We start from the raw sequence: 22,465 nt of genomic DNA on the forward strand, positions 1-22,465 counted from the left end.
TCTTATTTTCTCTTACACAGACAGTGTGAGGTTGGCAGATGGTGGCAGTCGCTGTGCTGGAAGAGCAGAGGTTTTTCACAGAGGACAGTGGGGAACAATTTGTGGTGCTGGTGCAAATTTCATAGCGGGTTTTGTCATGTGTAAAGAGTTGGGCTGTGGAGAGCCGTTTAGGACTGATGCAGCTGTTCCAGGATCTGCACCGATCTGGATGAGTCATGTGAAGTGTACTGGATCAGAGTCTACACTGAAACACTGTGGATCATTAGGGTGGGGTGAACACAGCTGTAATCATAATATGGATATTGAGCTTACCTGTTCAGGTATGTTTTAATTAGACAAAAACTGTAATACGTACGTATTACATGTATTACATTTGTGAACTTTCTGAGAATGTTTCGACACATCATAGACAAAATCAAATCAGAGATCATATGATGGAATGTCACTGTTTTGTATACCTATTCCGTATTAAATATTCTATTACATAGTAAATTCTGACAGTTACAGCTAATGTGAGAAGCAGTGATGTTTTTTTTAACATTTGCTTTGACTTTTATTTAATTGCTGAAAATATTAACCCAAGATATTGTCTAGTCAGTTTCATTTTGTTTGATAAAATTTAATTTAATAAAAAAGGGTCTGCAGTACTGATTTGCTAGAGCACAACATTTGTTTTCAAAATTATAACCTGAATGAAACAAAATGCATTAGTCCTTTCCACTTCCAGACAACTTCTCAAACACTTTATGTGCCAAAACAAAACCAGTCAACACACTGTAATTAGAAACATAGTGCCATTTCCAGCTTAACAATTTAGTGCTGGACGATATGACAAAACTTATGTCACAATATATTAATTTTAGTCGATGTGTTATCGTTTTGATATAAATGTGTACAGCTCAACTGAACAACTTCCTGATGTGTACATTATCACACACTGAGATTGCCAGACTATGGTATTCTATACCACTCTGCTGTTTCGCTTAAAAAAAATCAGTCAGTAAAGATGCTGTAAATACTGTACATATCTTAAAAAAATTTATAAATTGATGCTCCTTTATTCGTATGCAAATGACAAAAAATATAAATGAAGGTCACACATGCCAGATATTCTAGGCTACTCTAAAATAGTTAACATTTTTACATTTATTATTACAATAACAGCTTAAATGCTTTGCTGTGTAATAATAAAATATACCAGCCCTGCTTAAAATGATTAAAAATAATATGCAAATATGGACAGAATTAAGATATCAAATATGGACAGAATTTAGATATTTAATTATATTTTGACCAACAAAAAAAGTCAGAATAAAAAAAAAAAACATTTATTGTTTTTCTATAAATCTTTTGTTATGATTTTCAAAATGGCGGATTAGCCACTATGGCTATTTGGCGATGCCAACTGTTTTCCTAGCTAAATTAATCTGTATTATTAACATGGATGAATTGGATAGATTATGTGGTTTGATATGATCTGTGAACTGGGATCTAGCGTCGGAGGTCAGAGGGCACAAAGTAGGGTAATTAATGAGCAGTATTTTTGTTATTTGTGTTCATTTTTTTTATTCATTAATGAAGTGAACATGTTAATTTGACAACTCTAGTATTTTTTCATCTCATTACTAGCCTTCTGTTTTGTTTAGCATTTGTCTATTATACAAGTCTTTATTTAATCTGATTGTGAGAGAGAGAGAGATTTGACATTTTTGCATTACACACAGATCACAGGACATCCAGACTTGCTGATGGTCCTCATGTTTGCTCTGGGAGAGTGGAGGTTTTTCATGGAGCGTCTTGGTTCACAGTGTGTGATGCTGACTTTGACCAGCAGGATGCAGAGGTTGTGTGTCGAGAGCTGGGCTGTGGTTCTCCTGTGGAGGTTCTGGGAGCAGCTGCTTTTGGTAAAGGGAAGGGTCAGGTGTGGTCAGAGGAGCTTCAGTGTAGAGGAGATGAATCTGAGATTACTCTCTGTCCAATAACCTCTTCACACAAATACAACTGCTCTCATGGTAATGATGTGGGACTTGTATGTTCTGGTACAGTATAATATGTGATATTATCGTCTAACATTTCTTTATATAATATACAGTATAGGAGAGAACTTGCTCTTTTACGAGTCTCTTGGTTGTAAATTCAGGTCACACTCAGGCTCGGCTGATGAACGGCTCAGATTCCTGTTCTGGTCGAGTGGAGCTCCAGTACCTCAGTGAGTGGGGTACAGTGTGTGATGTAAGCTGGGATATGAGAGCTGCCAGTGTCCTCTGTGCTCAGCTGAAGTGCTGTGGCTGTGTTGGGGTCAGACTGGTTTGGGGAGGGGAGTGGCCGGATCTGGGCGGATGTGTTTGATTGTCAGGGGAACGAAACACACCTGTTAAAGTGTCCCATTTCATCATGGAGTCGAACTGCATGCTCTCATAAACAGGATGTTGGACTCATCTGCAGTGGTGAGCTTTTAAGAATCTTAAACATTCTTATCAACGGGCTGTAAAGTGATTTTAGGAGGAAGTGCCCTTATAATGTTCTTATATATATATATTTTTTTACTTCACTTCAATTAATTTACTAATGTATCTCAGTTTTGAACATGTATATACATTTCCATAGACAATTTTGATTTCTGAAAATCAATTTCTAATTTTGCTCCATATATAGCTCAGCTAATGCAGCAGTACCTGTAAAAAAAACAATGTGTTTAATTTCTAAATCTGATTTATTTCAAGTGCTGTAAAAACAATCTTATTAAGCCTGTAAAATCTAAAATATATTTGTGGTACTTTCAGGTTCTTCTCTGGCGTCTCATGAGGGTGTAGTGAGATTGACTGGAGGGATGGAGTGTGAGGGGGAGGTAGAGGTTTTCTTCAGGCAGGACTGGAGGAGAGTTCTGCTGGACTCCTGGAGTGAGTCTGAGGCCTCTGTGGTCTGCAGACAGCTGGGCTGTGGTTCTGTACTCAACACCTCCAGCTCCTCTTCATCCAGTCCTGAACACAGCTACATGTGTGTGACGGGTTTCAACTGCTCTGGGAGTGAAGCTCATCTGAGGAACTGCAGCAGCTCACAAGCAGTTAACTGCAGCTCCACAGTACAGCTCTACATCACCTGCTCTGGTACATTTAATTCAAATTATTTGGAGTTGTAGTGAATAATGCCTGTTGTTAGGGGGAAATTGTTTTATTTTGTTTTATTGTAAGGGTTATTATAATTATTATGAATTTGAAATGAACCAATCATCATGTGACTACGGGTGAACTAAGAAATCATAATTTGAACAGTTTTCTCTTAATTTTAGGCTACAGCTCCATCAGGCTGGTTGGTTCTGGGGGAGACTGTGCTGGAAGGCTGGAGGTTTTCCACAGTGGATCATGGGGGACAGTGAGTGATGAATTGTGGGATATTGAGGATGCGCAGGTGGTCTGCAGACAGCTGCAGTGTGGAGTCGCCCTCAGTGCTCCAGTACCAGTACCAGCCCGGTTTGGATCTGGAACTGGACCCATTTGGCTGAATGAGGTGGAGTGTGAGGGGAACGAGGTGTCTCTGTGGAACTGCAGATATCAGCTGTGTGGAGAGGATGAATGTGGACACAAGGATGATGTAGGAGTCGTCTGCTCAGGTACAGTGTGCTGATTGCTGGTGTTCTTACATTGAACACTTCACCTGTCAGACCTCTAAATTTTCTCTTCAGTGCTGAAAGTGAGACTTAGTTAAACTGTTAAAATAAGACTTGTTAAACCAATCTAAAGTTGTTGCCATGTGGGTCAGCCAGACCTCTTCCTGTACCTTTTTTTTTTCTTGTTTTTTTTTAATGTGTCAGAATGTATCTAAAGGGCAAACTAAATTGTTTCAAATTGATCTGTATTTTGGTGTCTTTTTTTAGGTATTATGATAAAAGTGCAGTTTACTACAAAGTCAGCAGTAGAGTGCAGTAACACATTCTCTTCTAACTTTACTACAGACTAAGACTTAATTTATTCTTATTTTTGCGCCAATTTCCAAAGCTTTCTTTAAAACAAATATATTCAGGTTTTTTTTTTTTTTTTTTACACAATATACACTTTTTTGGGATCCTTTTCTGTTTAAAGGCCCTGGCACTGCTAACTTTTGTACCATTTGAGCACACTGGATTTTGTACCATTTCAGGTTATTAACTGGGCTGGAGAGCTTAAAAAATGGCAAAAAAATGGGGGTGTTCTAAAACTTTTAACTAATAGTGTAGATTCATTAAGTTTGTTTTAAACTACATGAAAACTCCAGGGTCTAACATAAAGCATTTTCTCTCATCAGAGTATAAAGAGATCAGACTGACTGAGGGCTGTGAGGGGAATCTGGAGGTGTTCTATAATGGAACCTGGGGGAATGTGTGTAACAATGGGATGGATCTGTCGGGAGCTGAACTGTGGAAGATTTAAGACTGAGAGAGCTACCAAAGCACGAGTGGAATCAGCTCCTAACAGGCTGGATGATGTAAAATGTAGGAAACATGACTCTACTCTGTTTCACTGTCCATCTTCATCCTGGAGTCAGAACAGTTGTGATAGAAGCAGTGAGGTGACTCACATTACCTGCTCCGGTATGTTGTTTTTCTTTGTAGTAGATGAGCATGAGTAAAACAGTTTTTCATGGAAAGTTGTGTTGAAAGAAAGTGTTGTGGTGACCGGATCACCCTCACCTTTCCTCATCCTCTTTCCCTGTGTAAGTGTATACAACCTGAGTAAATATAAAATAATTTTTAAATAATCATTTTATTTATTAAGGGAAAAAAAATATCCAAACACCCCCTAAAAAATAAAATGTGATTAATTACACTTTTTGGATAGATGAGTATTCAATTTCACTTAACTCAACCAGGCCTGATTACTGCCAGACCTGTAGAATCAAGAAATTCTTTAAATTCCTTTATTCCTGATCATTTAAAATGAGCTTTTTTTATGTTTACTCGGGTTATCTTTGTCTGATGTTAAAGTTTTTTTTAATAATCAGAAATCATTAATAATCAGTATATCTGTAGGGGGCAAATACTTCTTCATGGCAATGTATGTGTGCAGGATTGCTTGAGATTTTTTGGGACTACAAGCTACACCTTGCTGTGCTTTTTACACTCATCTGGTCATGCTGGGAACACATTTTAATAAAAAGTGTAAAGTGTATCAGAAAAAAATTACATTTGTGAGTGAAATAATAAGATATTTTACATTGAATTACATTACATTTGGCAGATGCTTTTGTCCAAAGTGACTTACAATAATGGTGTACATTTACTAATAGGAGCCTGTTCTGTCCGAAAATCGCACTGAAAAATTGTTTTTGTCATTGCTGGAATAGTTCGGTGGGGTTAGAGAAAAAGAGCAGTCTGGTGCAGCTTGAAGTTTCCTGTGCGCCCTGTTGGAATGCCTGGTGTTATTTGAAAATCAGCACAACCAGACTGACTTTTAATTCTGTGCGTTGGTGTGAAATGAGGGGGTTTGCCGCTCAATTGAAACTCTCAATTGTTATTGCTGAGATCATTATTTTAGTAATGAGTTTAGTAGTATTGATTTGATTTTTGTAGTATTTATAGCATGTGTCTCCATTTCTAGGAGAGAAGAAACCGCTTGCATTTGAAAACCTTCAAAAATTCTTCTTATTTCCAAACCAGGGTCAGTGCTCAAGTACGAATATTTGACTACCACTCCATTCACTACTTGAATAAGTATACATATTAATCAGATTTGTTCGTGCCTACATTCTAACTTGTTTTGTCAAATAATTCTTAACTTCCCTTTTCATCAGTTGATCTTTGATTTGAGTGAAAACTGATTAAATAAAAACACTAATGCAGTTTGCTGTAGTTTTGTTATAAAAATGTAATATTATTCATGTGTCTGTTCATGTGTGATGTAGATTACATGCCTATTAGGTTGAGAGGAGGAGAGGAAATCTGTTCTGGGAGGTTGGAGGTGTATCATAATGCTGAGTGGGGGTCTATATGTGGTGATCTGTGGGACATCAGGGATGCTCAGGTGGTCTGCAGGCAGCTGGGTTGTGGGCCGGCGCTGAGTGCTAATAGAAGAGCTGTTGATGGTTCTGGTGGAGGAACTATCTGGATGAACAGAGTGAAGTGTAGAGGGTATGAGATTCACCTGTGGGACTGTCCTCATTCCCTGAAGATCCACACTGGCTGCTCCCACAGTGCTGGAGTCACCTGTGCAGGTGTGCGAGAACGTTTTTTAATCTAGTATTAACTTCTCTTAAGATAACTATGGTTATGTTAAGCAGTGTACTCTGTATTTCAGTCAGGTTCAATATTATTATTGTGCTCCGCTGACCTGTAAAAGGGAGAATAGCATTTATATTATGGCTGATTTAGGCTCACAACACTGATAAATACACTAAGTAACATTGGCAGACAATAATGCAACAATATTTTTGAAAATACCTACAATATTACCATATCAGCCATATACTTCTTTTGTTTCAAAGACAATAAACACAAAAACAATAAATACCATTTCTTAAATAATGCTGCTCTAATCTCTTTCTCCTTCTGTAACCTCTTTTTCTTGACCATTTTTATGATATTTCTTTCAGACATATTTGTCACATTACCTTTTTCATCTGAAACAACTACAACTTACACCACAGGTACTCTTTTAATTAGTTCCTTTGTGTGATTTTTTTTTTTTTTAAGTTTAAACAACACTATGCAGTGTTCAACAGTGTTTTTATTCTGTGTTTTCAGTACCAGCACAGCTAACAGAGAAAAAGACAGTCCCTCCTTCAAAAAATCCATCATCTAATTTTCCATACATCTATCCAGTGTCTCTCCTGGTTCTGGGATCTGTGCTCTTCCTGGCCTTAGTGCTTCTGGTTGTGCTGTTTTATCAGAACAGAGTGCTCAGGAGAGGTAGGGAGATTTAGAGATCATCTAAAATCCACTTTCTGTACTTTCTCTAATCATCATTAGTACTTCAATCTGTCATCAGTCTCCTCTTCTACTGAACTGACTCCATGTTTCTTTCTTTCTCTCTCACAGTGATTTCTAAGGCGAGGAGGCAGTCTATGAAGAGATTAACCATAAATGTGTCACTAACAGATATACTAAAAGAGGTAAATTATGTGTAGAGAGTTTCACTGAAGGCAGTCTTCACACAGTATGTAAAGTGGATCTAAGGTCAGATATCAAATAGCAATTCTGAGTGTTTAAATGACTATAAATGAAAAAACTACATGCAGTAAATCAATTGTAGCATTGTTACCTTATCTTACAGGTTCAAAATAATATGTGTTACTCCACTGACTATAATAGGAAGAATTACATATCTGTTACTATCAATTCAGGCCTGTACTGCTGTTAAAAAGCAGAGGAAAGGGATGGGGTTTGTTAGCCAACTTTCCCATTTCACCTTAAATGGTGCAAGAGACAGCAGAGGCTGCATCATTTAAGGCGGAACAGAACAATTAAATAAAATGAAAGCTAATCCAAGCTCCCCATAACAGGAATTAAGAAATTGACAATTGTTCCTTAATCACCAACCTTTCTGAAGACATACAATGCCATTAAAATTAGCTAGGTTACTGAACCTTAGTGCTTCTGATGACGTATCTGGTGCATGAAGTGTTGTCCCAATTCTTATGGGGAGGATTTCACCCTTTACACTCAAAGAATGGTTGGGGTAAGTGGCAGGGCCATGGGGTGAAATTGGATTGGGCTTAAAGCCTCATCTCATTTTCAGACTTACAAATAAATTTTTTTGCTGTAGATTTTGATTAAATAATTGAACTTTGGCATTCTGACTGTTCTGATCTCCTTTAACAGGAAGTTTTATCTCTGAAGATCAGCATTCAGGATATGAGGACGTAGATGAGGAGCTTCTCTCAGGTAAGTTGACATATACTGAATGTGTGTTAGGATTTTTAATGCAGAAGAAAAAAACATATATATATATATTTTGTTTTATAGAAAAAAGTTCCATGCAATATGTGTAGGGTTCTGAATTGTTTTAGCAGTTAGCATCAGGCTTCAGGCCGATAAGACTCACCCCTGAACGGGAAAATAGTGAGCGTGGTTAGCGGGTAATGCTAATGCTAAATTCAATTTATCTTTGACTACTCCAGTATATCCATGTCTGGCACAAGTTAAAAACAATGTCTTGCCTACTGTACAGTTTGTAATAGTGATTTTAGGATTGCCCAGGGGTAACTACAGGATTGCAAAAGGCATGTTGAGGTGAGTTAATATCCTTTGGTGTGTGGGAGTTTTTTTTTTTTTTTTTTTTTTTTTTTAAAGGGACACACTTTGATTTGTCAACCAGTTCTGATCGCAGAGGACGACAGTACCAATACATTGAAAACCCCTTAGTATTTTAAAAGTTTGAGTCTTTGAGTAACAGTGTCTTGCTGCCATCATCCTGATGCTGCTGTGCTGCAATGCATTTTTTAATTTTTACAGAAAACTATGGCGAGGTCTATGATGATATCATACCTGCTGAAGAGAGCCCACACATTACAACAGGTTTGGATATTTTAATACGTACGATTTATTGTGGACACATGGTAAACATGCAAATTATATTTGCTTTTCACCTTAATCAAAAATATATCTATATATGTCTGTGCAGCATACATTATTATGGTTTTCTATATTATGATAATAAAGTGTGATTTTTTTCACACCTATAAAGAATGTGTCTTCTTTTTTTTTCATTTTTAAAAGCACACTGGGCAACATGTTTCAGTTAATTAATGCATTTCATACTGTTTTAGATAAATAAATTAATCATTACAGAGAGAATAAAGGTTTTCTCAACCACCCTTGTGGTCCCATGGGCTCACAAGTGAGGACATCCCAGACACCCAGACTGAGTGACGCGGTGAGTGACGCAACTTCCGGTCTGCGTACCTGCTTGCTGTTTGTTTAGCTCCTCTCTGTTTTAGCTATTTGTTTACGTTTTCTACTACTTATTAACTTTTAACCGTCTTATAACCTTCCTAAACTTATAAAATCCCCCAGGTAGCCATTATTTTTGTGTTATTTATCGATTTTTGCAGTTTTTTTGTGTGTTTTGTGCTTACTTCGAGGTAATGGCGTGTGCGGAGGATCGTGCTCTCCTGACACTCAGCGAGGAGCTCGTCCGTCTGGATCAGCAGATCCACCGCCTGCTCGAGAGGCAGTCGGAGCTCCACAGGCAGAGGACGAGGCTGGAGGAATCCCGCGACGCCGCCTTCGCGGCCGTCTCCAACCCGGTGATGCCGGCGCGGCGGACCCCGGCGGTCGTTTGCTTCACCCCCGCTCCGGGAGGGGCCTGGGAGCGGCAGCGCGGCCGAGGAAAGCGGGTTTCCCCCCTACCTTCTCAGCCGGATTTTGCCTCCGCAAACCGGTTTGAGGTCCTCAGCTCGTCGCCGTCGCCTCCTTCACCTCCCCCAGCCCCGAGGAAAACAGATAAGGGCAGTACCCTCATTGTCGGAGATTCCATTGTTAGGCATTTAAAGGTGTCTAACGCTAAGAGTAATGCTGCAGTGTCGTGTTTTCCAGGAGCTCGGGTCCTGGACGTCACCCGGCGGCTTCCTACGGTGCTTCGGCATCGCGGGGACCCCGGCACCGTCATCCTGCATGTGGGTACCAACGACACGTCCGCCCGGCGCAGTGAGGTCCTGAAGGAGCACTTTCGCACTCTTCTGGACACCGCTCGCAGACTGACCCGCGCCCGCCTCCTCATCTCTGGTCCGATGCCCACCTACCACCGCGGGAGCCAGCCGTTCAGCCGCCTCTACGCTCTCCACTGCTGGCTGCGGGACTGGTGCTCTGCTAGTGGAGTTGGCTACGTGGACAACTGGGAGAGTTTTCGGGAACGTCCAGCCCTCTTCCACCGAGACGGGCTTCACCCCAGCCGCCTGGGATCCACCGTCCTCTCTGGTAACATTGAGGCGGTGCTACGCCGGGACTGACTGGCCCTAACCAGTCATACCGGCCAGGTTAGTGGTCTAAGTAATGGGCAGTTTAGTAATATACATTGTTCTAATGAGTTATCTTGCCACTTTCCTGTGCATAAGGCTGTGAGTTTTAATTATGTGCCTTTTTCAGATACAAGTGCATTTTTACCTGGTAGGATTGAGACTGTGTCTGTCCCCCGTGTCGCTCGAAACCGAAAAACTCAGAAAATCTGTTTTAATAATCTTATTAAAATTAAAACAACAGCATCCGTCTCTCAGAGTACCAGCAGCGTCCGTATGAAACTAGGGCTATTAAATATAAGATCGCTAGCACCAAAATCAGTTATTGTTAATGATATTATTACTGATAATCACCTTATTGCACTATGTCTGTGTGAAACCTGGATTAAACCTGATGAATATATCGCTTTAAATGAGTCTACCCCCCCAGGTTTTAGCTATTTCAGTTACCCACGCAGCTCTGGTCGTGGCGGTGGTGTTGCCACAATCTATGACTCAATGTTAGGTATATCTCAAAACTCACAATTGGATGCTAAGTCGTTTGAAGTTCTTAGTCTTAAAGTAGCAGGCCCGTCTCCTGCTTCCAAAACGCAGCATTCGTTTCTGCTTATAACACTGTATCGTCCTCCTGGACCATACTCAAATTTTATTAGTGAATTTGCTGACTTTCTAGCAGCAGTAATTCTTCTTTCTGATAAGATCATAATTGTTGGAGACTTTAATATCCACTTTGAAAAGGACCAGGATCCACTAAAAATTGCATTTAAATCAGTTTTAGATGCTCTAGGCTTTAAACAAAATGTAATTGGCCCCACTCACCGATGTAGTCATACATTAGACTTAGTTTTGACACTGGGTATTGAGGCTGAGAATATAGTTACTCTTTCTCAACATGACTCAATATCCGATCATTATCTAATTATGTTTGAAATAGTTTTTAATCAAAATATCCTCCTCCCGCCCCGCTATATCAGCAAGCGTAAAATAACAACCGCAATTGCTAATGAATTTGTAAATAAACTCCCCGACTTAACCATCTCCCTTCCGTCCTATGAGCATGATCTCGAGCACAAAACAGAAAATCTACAAACTGTGCTCCGCTCTAACCTTGACCGCGTAGCGCCGACAAAAATAAAACAAATCAGGGATAAAAAGCTAGCACCGTGGTATAATGACCACACACGTACATTAAAACAAACCGCTCGTAACTTTGAACGTAAATGGCGACACACAAAACTAGAATGTTTCCGGCTAGCATGGCAGCATAGTCTCACAGACTACAAAAAAGCCCTAATTAAAACAAAATCCCAGTATATTTCATCGCTTATTGAGAAAAATAGAGACAATCCTAGATTCCTTTTCACTACTGTGGCTAAACTCACCGGCAGTCAAAAACAAACTAGCTCCGTTATCCCTGTCGACATTAATAGTAATGATTTCATGAAGTTCTTTGATGATAAAATTAATAGCATTAGACAAAAAATTCAGTATCACCCCCAAAATTTACTTATAGATATCGATGAATGCTGCTCCAGCTCTGAGACACACCTAGAGTGTTTCAGCCCGGTTACAGAAAAAGATTTACTTAGTGTAATTAACTCATCAAAATCAACACCATGTATATTAGATCCAGTACCCACACAATTATTGAAACAGGCACTGCCAAAGGTGGGAAAATCATTACTAGAAATAGTAAATTCATCCCTTAGCATGGGCTACGTACCCAATTCTCTTAAATTGGCGGTCATTAAGCCCATTATCAAAAAGCCAAATCTGGACCCCCGCGAGCTTGCTAATTATAGACCAATTTCTAATCTTTCCTTTATAGCCAAAATCCTAGAAAAAATTGTGTTTAACCAGCTGCGCTTGTATCTACAAAGTAATAGTATGCATGAGGTTTTTCAATCTGGATTTAGACAAAACCATAGTACTGAAACAACTCTACTTAGAGTAACTAATGATTTACTTTCAGCTCTTGATAGGGGCAGTAATGCCATCCTTGTACTGCTAGATCTAAGTGCTGCCTTTGACACCATAGATCACGCTATTCTACTTGATAGGTTAGAAAATCTTATAGGAATTAAAGGATCAGCCCTCACCTGGTTCAGATCTTATCTGAGAGATCGATTCCAGTGTGTTTACTTAAATAACGAATGCTCTTATCAGTCTAGAGTAAAATATGGTGTCCCTCAAGGATCAATACTGGGTCCATTACTCTTTACTCTTTATATGCTACCACTGGGTAAAATTATCCGTAGGCATGGTATTAACTTTCACTGCTATGCTGATGACACGCAACTTTACATATCTGCTAAACCCAACGAGGAGCTCTGTACAAATCAAGTAACAGACTGTATTAAAGACATTAAAAATTGGATGACACACAACTTTCTCTTACTTAATTCTGATAAAACTGAGGTCCTTCTATTAGGTCCTAATATTGATAAAAACATAAATGTTAATACTGTAGACATAGACGGTCACTTAATTATACCTGGTAAAACTGTGAGAAACCTTGGGGTCATCTTTGACCCAATTCTTTTGTTTGATGCTCACATATGTAGCATAGTCAAAATTGCATTCTTCCACTTAAGAAATATAGCTAAAATCCGCAGTATACTCTCTCTGGAAGATGCTGAGAAGCTGGTACATGCATTCATAACCTCCAGGCTGGACTACTGCAACGCGTTGTTGGCTGGAAGTCCACATAAATTACTCCATAAACTCCACCTAGTTCAGAATGCAGCCGCAAGAGTGCTTACCAGAGCTAGAAAGTTCGATCACATTACACCTATTCTTTCATGCCTACATTGGCTACCTGTTAGATTTCGTATAGATTATAAAATACTTCTCCTGACGTATAAATCCCTCAATGGTCTGGCCCCGCATTATCTACAGGAACTCCTTACTCCTTACAATCCGCCGCGTTCACTCCGCTCCCAAGACGCTGGCCTGTTATTAGTCTGGCCTGTTATTAGAAAAAACTATGCAGGAGGAAGAGCGTTCTTTTATAAAGCTCCCCAACTTTGGAATAGCCTCCCTATTAATATACGGGACTCAGACACACTCTCAATCTTTAAATCTAGACTCAAAACATTTCTATTTGCTCAAGCTTTTGAGTAATGTCTCATTACAATTTTCTTCCTCTTACAGCTTATCCAGCAAATATAAACCCTGTCCTAATCATCTGCTTTCTCTTTCTCTCCCCATGTCCTGAACTGCTGCTACCAGTGCCCATCCCACTCCAGCAGAGTTTTATAAAACCATTCTAACCCCTTTCTCTTCCCTCCCCTCTCTGTTCTCTCTCTCTATCTTTCTCACATGTGCTGAGACGCCTGGCCGGCCGGTCTTCCTGGATGTGTCCGTCTGTGGTTCCAGCTTTCAGGAATCAGCCCTGTCCTTCTATTCATCAGAGTTATTACACAGCCCTTCTAACTCCTGCTTTTTTTTTCTCTTCCTTTCCTTTCTGTTTTCTCTATCTATCTCTTTTACATGTATGGAGATGCCCTGTTCCTGATGTTCCCAGCCTGGCTCTCCACTGCCCGCTGTGTTGTTCTCCGGCTCTGCAACCCTGCACTGATTACCATTAACACACTCAGTATCTGTTTCTGTATTAGCCATAGCTCTATAGTTTGTGCCCATCACATTCTTATATTCATAAATTAGTACCTGTTATATTAGCCATAGTTCACATTAATTCTCTGTACTGTTTTTGTTCTGTTATTTGTTTGTTGTTTGTTTGTACTGAGCGGGTCAACCCGAGTAGGATGGGTTCCTCGGACTGAGTCTTGGTTCCTTCCAAGGTTTCTTCCTCTTAAAGGGAGTTTTTCCTTGCCACTGTGTCACCATAAAATTGGCATCTCTGTGGTGCTGCTCATAAGAGGTGTGGACCTGTTTTTCCTGTAAAGCGGCTTTGTGACAACCTTTGTTGTAAAAAGCGCTATATAAATAAATTGAATTGAATTGAATTGAACAAGTTCCTGGCAGCGCCAGAGTCGGCCCGTTTCTCATTATAGATTAAGCAAGTTTGGACTCTTGTACTTTGTCAGAACGAACTTGGTAAGTGACTTATCTTCATGGTGGATGTTATGTGTTTGGATCTGCTGTCTGCAGGTGCAGCTTTAATGCTGTACTCTCTCTGAAATGTTTGTCTCCAGAAGGTAGCTGACTTTGTACCTTCCTTTGCCCATAGACACACACACACAGACACAGACACAAGGAGGTGGAGCTGTGTTAATTAGTGCTGACGCTTTTTAAAAATATGGCGAAATGAAAAAAAAGCTTCTTCTGATTTGTCACTGAAAATGTTTGATAATTTCCTCTCCTCTTTCTAATAAGGTCATAGTGAGTGTGATTGGCGGCTGTGGGGAATCTCTCTCTCTCTCTCTCTCTCTCTCCCTCTCCCTCTCTCTCTCTGTCTCTCAGGTTCTTGAGTCTTATCTGGCTGAGTAGAGGTAAAGCTTGTTCTGCTGCTGAGTTGAGCAGTGTGTGTGCAAGAGATGGACATCCGAGTTCTACTCATTTTTCTATACGGCATATTTAAACTAACTTTGTGGACTGTATGTATACTGGCCTCTTTTTCTGTTAGGATGTTGTTGGAAAGGCAGTGAATGGTATAAATTCCTTTATCCTCGAAGAACTTAACTACTTTCTCCACATCGGGCCGGGGATTGTCATGCACCGTGAGAAACCACAGACTCACTGCGCCAGCGTAGGGTCTTACAATGGGTTCAAGGATTTCATCTCAATACCTAAGAGCAGGCAGGGTACTGTTGTCTAACCTGTAGAGGCCTGGGCATCTACAGGCCTCCCCAGACCATCACTGATCCCCCACCAAACCAGACATGCTGAATGATGTTGCATAAAGTGGCATTTAATTGAAAAGTATATATTTACTTTTTGATCTTACATTCATGTGATTTACACTTTGCTATCATCCAGTCAGCCCATTTTAGTATTGCTATAGAAGTACAAATTAGTGAACTGATTTCTTATGATCTCTAAATGGGAGCTTTTGATGTCCATGATTTGGTTTAAATGTATTTCAGCCTTGTTTGAGTATTATTATTTGAGTATAAGTGTAATTATTCTCTGATTATCAGTGTGTTTGTTTTTTTCTCCACACAGACAGTGTGAGGTTGGTGGATGGTGGGAGCCGCTGTGCTGGGAGAGTGGAAGTTCTTCATAGAGGACATTGGGGAACAGTGTGTGATGATTACTGGGATATGAGAGATGCTGCAGTGGTGTGTAGAGAGCTGGGCTGTGGGGAAGCCATAGATGCACCACGGAGAGCTCGCTTTGGATCAGGATCAGGACCGATCTGGGTGGAATATGCTAACTGTGCTGGATCAGAGTCTTCACTGAAGAACTGTAGGTCGTATGATTGGGGTAGACAGAGATGTAATCATGATGAAGACGCTGGTGCTGTTTGTGCAGGTAAGATGCAAAAAAATAAAACATATTACACAGAGATGTAAACAAATGTGATGAGGCCTGTGTTGGAATGTACTGAATTAATTAAACAACTGTTAGTTGTTTTATATACACCCCTGTAAAAAAACTTCTTTGTAACATGAAAAGTTTAAGCCTGAACCTAAATTCACTTTCATACACTTAATAAATGGATTATTACAGAGGTGGTTTTGAATGCTTTGGTTTAGAATTAGCAACTAAGAAATAATATATATATATATATATATATTTATTTTTTAAATCCTTGTATTTCAGTTAATGAAAAGTGCAAAATATAAAAATCACTGCCCCATATTATTTAATTCCCTTCTATTCAAATTAACCTCCCAGCCCTCCAAATGCTGTGTGTTAATATTAACGTACATGTTCTCTTTGCTCTTATAAACACATTGTAGAAGTCAGACTGGTGGGCAGATCTCACTGCTCTGGGAGAGTGGACGTTCTTCATGGAGAGAGCTGGGTCACAGTGTGTGATGCTGACTTTGACCAGCAGGATGCAGAGGTTGTGTGTCAAGAGCTGGGCTGTGGTTCTCCTGTGGAGGTTCTGGGAGCAGCTGCTTTTGGTAGAGGGGAGGGTCAGGTGTGTTTAGAGGAGCTTCAGTGTAGAGGCAGCGAATCACAGATTCACTTCTGTCCAAAATCATCTTCACTCAAACACAACTGCTCCCATGATAATGATGTGGGACTGGTGTGTGCTGGTAAGAGCTAAATGGCTTATGTATTAATTTTGAGATTCAGTCTGATTTTTCAGATTTCTACATCTTTTCCTCTCTCTTTCTCTCTCTGTTGTACAGACAGTGTGAGGTTGGTGGATGGTGGCCATCGCTGTGCTGGGAGAGTGGAGGTTTTTTATAACAGAACATGGAGATCAGTGTGTGGTAAAAACTGGGATATAAGAGATGCTGCAGTGGTGTGTAGAGAGCTGGGCTGTGGGGAGGCTGTATTTAAAAATGTTCAGTTTGGACCAAGATCAGCCTGGATGGATTATGTGAACTGTAGTGGATCAGAGTCTTCAGTGAAGCACTGTAGATCAGCTGGATGGGTGGAACAAATTTGTAATCGACTTGCTGGAGTCATCTGTTCAGGTGAGCTCTCCTAAATCTTAAAATACTTGTCGTTGTTTGTGTTTAGTGCTTGAACTGTTAATTGACTCCATGTGTAAGCCCACACTGCAGTTTTTCACTGTCATCAGTTCTTCACTAATATTAGTTTCATCGGTCCTACAGTAGAACCCTGTGGAACTTCTTAAGGTTTCCAAGTACTTAATGCTGTGTGTTAATGTTAATGTACATGTTCTCTTTCTCTTATAAACTAATTTAGGGGTCAGACTGGTGGGCAGATCTCGCTGCTCTGGGAGAGTGGAGGTTCTTCATGGAGAGAGCTGGGTCACAGTGTGTGATGCTGACTTTGACCAGCAGGATGCAGAGGTTGTGTGTCGAGAGCTGGGCAGTGGTTCTCCTGTGGAGGTTCTGGGAGCAGCTGCTTTTGGTAGAGGGGAGGGTCAGGTGTGGTCAGAGGAGCTTCAGTGTAGAGGAAACGAATCTCAGATTCACTTCTGTCCAAAATCATCTTCACTCAAACACAGCTGCTCCCATGATGATGATGTGGGACTGGTGTGTTCTGGTGAGAGCTACATATTTTATTTATTTTTTCTTTTTAGAGTCTTGATGAAAAGATGTTCTTTTCTTAGTGGTCAGTGTATAATGTACTTCATGAAACATATTCTTCTTAATTCTTTTATTGATATAGTCCATATTTGTGCATGCTGGAATATAGCACATGTGAATAGCATTAAAATGAAGTTTTACCAGATTTTAAAAGATGCAAAATGATGTTTGAGTTGTGCATTCAATCTTTCTCTTTCTGCTCTTTAGAAAGTGTGAGGTTGGTGGATGGTGGGAGTCGCTGTGCTGGGAGAGTGGAGGTTCTTCATAAAGGACAGTGGGGAACAGTGTGTGATGATAACTGGGATATGATAGATGCTGCAGTGGTGTGTAGAGAGCTGGGCTGTGGAGAGGCTGTAGATGCACTTAGTGGTGCTTACTTTGGATCAGGATCAGGACCAATCTGGATGGATAATGTGGAGTGTAGAGAATCAGAATCCATACTAAAGAACTGTAAATCAGCAGGATGGGGTAAACATAACTGTAATCATCCTAAAGATGCTGGAGTCATCTGTTCAAGTGAGTTACACTAAAAACTTAGTATGAACTTCTGTAATCAAAAAACCTTTTAACCCACTGCATAATGTTTATTATATTTTGATCATACCTAGGAGTCAGGCTGGTTGGAGGTTCTCACTGCTCTGGAAGAGTGGAGGTTCTTCATGGAGAGAGCTGGGCCACAGTGTGTGATGCTGACTTTGACCAGCAGGGTGCAGAGGTTGTGTGTCGAGAGCTGGGCTGTGGTTCTCCTGTGGAGGTTCTGGGAGCAGCTGCGTTTGGTAGAGGGGAGGGTCCGGTGTGGTCAGAGGAGCTTCAGTGTAGAGGAAATGAATCTCAGATTCACTTCTGTCCAAAATCATCTTCACTCAAACACAACTGCTCCCATGATGATGATGTGGGACTGGCATGTTCTGGTAGGTATTTCACTTCCTTTTGTCAATTTCACACAAAACACTGACAAAAACACACATCCACCAAATTCAGATAACAGACAGGTGACGGAGACACAAATCCACCAGTTTGATTGATTTCTGTATTGCACAATATTATGAAAAAATATATTAAGACATTAAAACATTAAGAAACCTTTAATTTGATTTGTCATTTATGTCCTTGAGGGCTAACCAGACTTTTTAAGTTTACAAGGAGTGCTGCAGAGAAGTCAAAAAGCAAAAGTTTTATACATATGAAAAAATGTTTAGACTTTGACTATGTTGAATTGTTTTTGGTGACCATTTTAAAAGAAACTTACAAAGTCTTATTTTTTATCTAAAACTACAAGTATGTTTTTTTTTTTTAATGTCTACCATTGATTTACAGGCAGTGTGAGGAATAATAAATTATTTCATTTAGACTAAGATGAGTAATATTTAAGGAACTACACATACAGTGTGTAATGCAACATGTCAGATGTGTGGCATTCCTAATGTGCTTTCACTAATGTGATTTTGCGATGTGGTAGAGTGCTGATCGTGGGTCCAACAGTATCCAGCACTTTTTAGTGGATTAGTGGATTGACCTGTCAATGTGTTTAGCCATGGCATAGCACATCTTTCTTCTGACTAGCCTTGTAATCTGATGCTTTCTTCTGGGTGCAGTGTTTTTTGATGATCAATGTACACAAATACTATACTGTAGGTGACAAGCGAAGACTTGTTGGTGATCCTCACGCATGCTCTGGGAGAGTAGAGAAGCTTCATCGGAATTCTTGGCTTCCAGTGTGTGATGCTGACTTTAACCAGCAGGATGCAGAGGTTGTGTGCAGCTGGGAGCTGGGCTGTGGTTCTCCTGTGGAGGTTCTGGGAGCAGCTGCTTTTGGTAGAGCAGAGGGTCAGATGTGGTCAGAGGAGCTTCAGTGTAGAGGAAACGAATCTCATATGTACCTCTGCCAGACATCTCCTTCCTTGAAACCCAACTGCTCTCACAACAAGGATGTGGGACTAAGATGCTCTGGTATGATGAAGTATGTTTGTAAAAGATTTAGATTAGTACTAAACTGTGAGCAATTAGTTTGTAATTACTGTATTTTTTTTTTTATTATTGTATTGTATTATTGTTGCCTACTGTTTTTCCTCTGTAAATTCAGGTCACACTCAGGCTCGGCTGATGAACGGCTCAGATTCCTGTTCTGGTCGAGTGGAGCTCCAGTACCTCAGTGAGTGGGGTACAGTGTGTGATGTAAGCTGGGATATGAGAGCTGCCAGTGTCCTCTGTGCTCAGCTGAAGTGTGGGAGTTCTGTGGCTGTGTTGGGGTCAGACTGGTTTGGGGAGGGGAGTGGCCGGATCTGGGCTGATGTGTTTGATTGTCAGGGAAACGAAACACACCTGTTAAAGTGTCCCATTTCATCATGGAGTCGAACTGCATGCTCTCATGAACAGTATGCTGGAGTTATCTGTAGTGGTGAGATCTTACAGTTGCAGTATAATAAATAACTGAAAGTTTATTACTCCCTCATTTTAAGCCAAGTAATATATTTTTTTCTCTTCAGGTTCTTCTCTGGCGTCTCATGAGGGAGGAGTGCGGTTGTCTGGAGGGATGGAGTGTGAGGGGGAGGTGGAGGTGTTCTTCAGGCAGGACTGGAGGAGAGTTCTGCTGGACTCCTGGAGTGAGTCTGAGGCCTCTGTGGTCTGCAGACAGCTGGGCTGTGGTTCTGTACTCAACATCTCCAGCTCCTCTTCATCCAGTCCTGAACACAGCTACATGTGTGTGACGGGTTTCAACTGCTCTGGGAGTGAAGCTCATCTGAGGAACTGCAGCAGCTCACAAGCAGTTAACTGCAGCTCCACAGTACAGCTCTACATCACCTGCTCTGGTAAGCATTGCACAGTTAATAAATGTATAATTTTATTTGTATGTATGATAACATGCAAAAGTGCCTCTATTATCCATATTTTTGAACATTTGAGAATAATTATTTGGCAAATATTAGTACATATACACAACATATATCTTGTGAGAGGAGTTTGAAAACATCTTTTGTATTTGTGTAAATTTTAGGTACATCTAACACAGTCCACAGCTCCATCAGGCTGGTTGGTTCTGGGGTAGACTGTGCAGGAAGGCTGGAGGTTTTCCACAGTGGATCATGGGGGACAGTGAGTGATGAATTGTGGGATATTGAGGATGCGCAGGTGGTCTGCAGACAGCTGCAGTGTGGAGTCGCCCTCAGTGCTCCAGTACCAGTACCAGCCCGGTTTGGATCTGGAACTGGACCCATTTGGCTGAATGAGGTGGAGTGTGAGGGGAACGAGGTGTCTCTGTGGAACTGCAGATATCAGCTGTGTGGAGAGGATGAATGTGGACACAAGGATGATGTAGGAGTCGTGTGCTCAGGTACTTCGTATCTTGAATTGCTCAGTTTGTAATGATCTTGTAATCAAGTACCAATGCCCTATCTATGTACAACTGGAGGTACATTTTGAATAATTAAAGAAGAAACTTTTGCACGTTTAAATCAATGTGCATAACTAGCTAGCTATCTTTCTCCCGCCAGAGTATAAAGAGATCAGACTGACTGAGGGCTGTGAGGGGAATCTGGAGGTGTACTATAATGGAACCTGGGGGAATGTGTGTGTAAATGGGATGACTGATGAAACGGCAAAATTGATCTGTCGAGAGCTGAACTGTGGAAGAACTGGCAGTGAGTCTTGGTCTAAAGCAAGAGTGGAGTCAGCTCCTAACTGGCTGGATAATGTAAAATGTAGGAAACATGACTCCACTCTGTGGCACTGTCCATCTTCTTCCTGGGGGGAGAACAGGTGTGATAATCGCAATGAGGTTGCTTGCATTACCTGCTCAGGTAGGCAGATATGATGAGGTGTTAAAGACTTTAAAGAATGCTAGAACTAATGTAGTTTGTAATTGGAATTTCATAATATTTGATTTTTTGTCCTACCACAGAGAATGGAAATACACTAGATTTGACAAATTGGCTGTGTGATTCATCTCCTCATGAGAGACCGTGCTCAAGTAAGAAAACTTATCATTATCAAAATGATCATGTCTTTGATAAACTACATTTTCTTTCTTTTTGACTGCATGTTCTGCCAGCATGCTTTCACTAATAAGCAATTCTTGTCTTTGCTCGCACTGTTTTATTTGTAGTTTGCATATTTTTTTGCACTTTAACATATTTTAGATAACACTTCTACAGTGATATTTTTAACAAAGGTTTAGAGAGGGATTCTGGGTAATGGAGTCCATCAGAGTGTCTATGTAAGTCTGAGGAATTCAGGTGTAGACAGGACAGGTGTGGTGGATGGGGGTGGGTAATATGGCCCTAAAACAATATCACGATGTTTCATGGCATTTATCGCGATAACAGTACTCTTGGTGATATGACAAAACACTGAATTAAAGATATTATTTTAAAAATACACTACTGAAACAAAATAAAAATTAAATTCTGTTTTTGCATATGATATGGCACCCCCCCAAACTACGATATAAAAAAATACAAGACTTTTTATCAGATGGTAACAGACATCAGTGATCAAGAAAGTCATGATACTATTAATGCACTCTATATAATCTATATAATTAATAATAAAGTAAAATGAATAATATTGGACAGATAAAAACAGCAACCCCAGTGGTGCCCTGCAGTGGTAATTAGGGGTGGGTGATATGGCACGATATTTCAGGGTATAGTATCGTTTTTTGCGTTTGATACGATATGGCACAGCCCTAGTGGTGGAAATAACAGGTGTAACAGACAGCTTGCTGAAGACAGACAAACTACACTCTATTAGAAGCAATATCTTATTTAAAAAAAAATATTAGTTTAAAAAAATCAACTGTTTCAACTAAAACGGTAAAACAAGGTAAGTGCTTTTTTTTTTTTTTACTATGGCTACTTCTGTTTTTTTTTCTCCTGCTCTCTTCTGCTTGTATATATTTTTCATCTTACAATGCTTTTTGTGGTTTACCACATCTCTATAAGAACATATTTCATCATACAGTATATACGGCTGTTGTAAATGTTTGTAAGACTTTGATGGATAATCATTTTTTTCCCTCTGTGGTGTGTTTGTAGAGCACATTCCTCTGAGGCTGAGGGGAGGAGTAGGAAGCTGTTCTGGATGGCTGCAGGTGTATCATAATAAAACATGGGGGTCTGTATGTGGTGACCTCTGGGACATCAGGGATGCTCAGGTGGTCTGCAGGCAGCTGGGTTGTGGGCCGGCGCTGAGTGCTAATAGAAGAGCTGCTGATGGTTCTGGTGGAGGAACTATCTGGATGAACAGAGTGAAGTGTAGAGGGAATGAGATTCACCTGTGGGACTGTCCTCATTCCCTGAAGAACCACACTGACTGCTCCCACAGTGCTGGAGTCACTTGTGGAGGTCAGAGGAACAGACACAACTGAATATATTTGCCTCCTAACTGTTACAGAAACTTTA

General features: G+C 40.3%; 1 protein-coding gene and 1 long non-coding RNA gene across 33 annotated transcripts in view; both read left to right on the forward strand.

The window, feature by feature from the left end:
- Window positions 1–22,465, forward strand: part of LOC125799006 (deleted in malignant brain tumors 1 protein-like) — a 40,875-nt gene that overhangs the window by 6,574 nt on the left and 11,836 nt on the right. For 11 of the 32 annotated variants that reach the window (XR_007437811.1, XR_007437805.1, XR_007437804.1 and 8 more), the window contains 12 exons: window positions 21–320; window positions 1,725–1,882; window positions 16,866–17,022; window positions 17,274–17,582; window positions 17,675–17,977; window positions 18,702–19,016; window positions 19,150–19,464; window positions 19,553–19,876; window positions 20,062–20,397; window positions 20,558–20,863; window positions 20,965–21,033; window positions 22,100–22,408. Coding sequence is in view for 24 of the 32 variants with exons in the window: in XM_049474455.1 (XP_049330412.1) it covers window positions 21–320; window positions 1,725–1,882; window positions 16,866–17,022; window positions 17,274–17,582; window positions 17,675–17,977; window positions 18,702–19,016; window positions 19,150–19,464; window positions 19,553–19,876; window positions 20,062–20,397; window positions 20,558–20,863; window positions 20,965–21,033; window positions 22,100–22,408 (3,201 nt within the window). In the remaining 8 variants the exon portion in view is untranslated. Of the gene's footprint in view, window positions 1–20; window positions 321–1,724; window positions 1,883–14,404; window positions 14,694–15,054; window positions 15,364–15,794; window positions 16,098–16,193; window positions 16,485–16,719; window positions 16,827–16,865; window positions 17,023–17,273; window positions 17,583–17,674; window positions 17,978–18,701; window positions 19,017–19,149; window positions 19,465–19,552; window positions 19,877–20,061; window positions 20,398–20,557; window positions 20,864–20,964; window positions 21,034–22,099; window positions 22,409–22,465 lie in introns of those variants that run through there. The other 21 variants (XM_049474452.1, XM_049474457.1, XM_049474463.1 and 18 more) reach the window with 17 other exon arrangements.
- LOC125799011 (uncharacterized) lies at window positions 7,864–14,372 on the forward strand. The gene is made up of 3 exons (XR_007437813.1): window positions 7,864–8,203; window positions 8,426–8,488; window positions 14,353–14,372. It is a non-coding gene; the product is annotated as an uncharacterized LOC125799011 (long non-coding RNA).

This window comes from Astyanax mexicanus, chromosome 2 (genome assembly GCF_023375975.1).
Source record: "Astyanax mexicanus isolate ESR-SI-001 chromosome 2, AstMex3_surface, whole genome shotgun sequence".
Lineage (NCBI taxonomy): Eukaryota > Metazoa > Chordata > Actinopteri > Characiformes > Acestrorhamphidae > Astyanax > Astyanax mexicanus.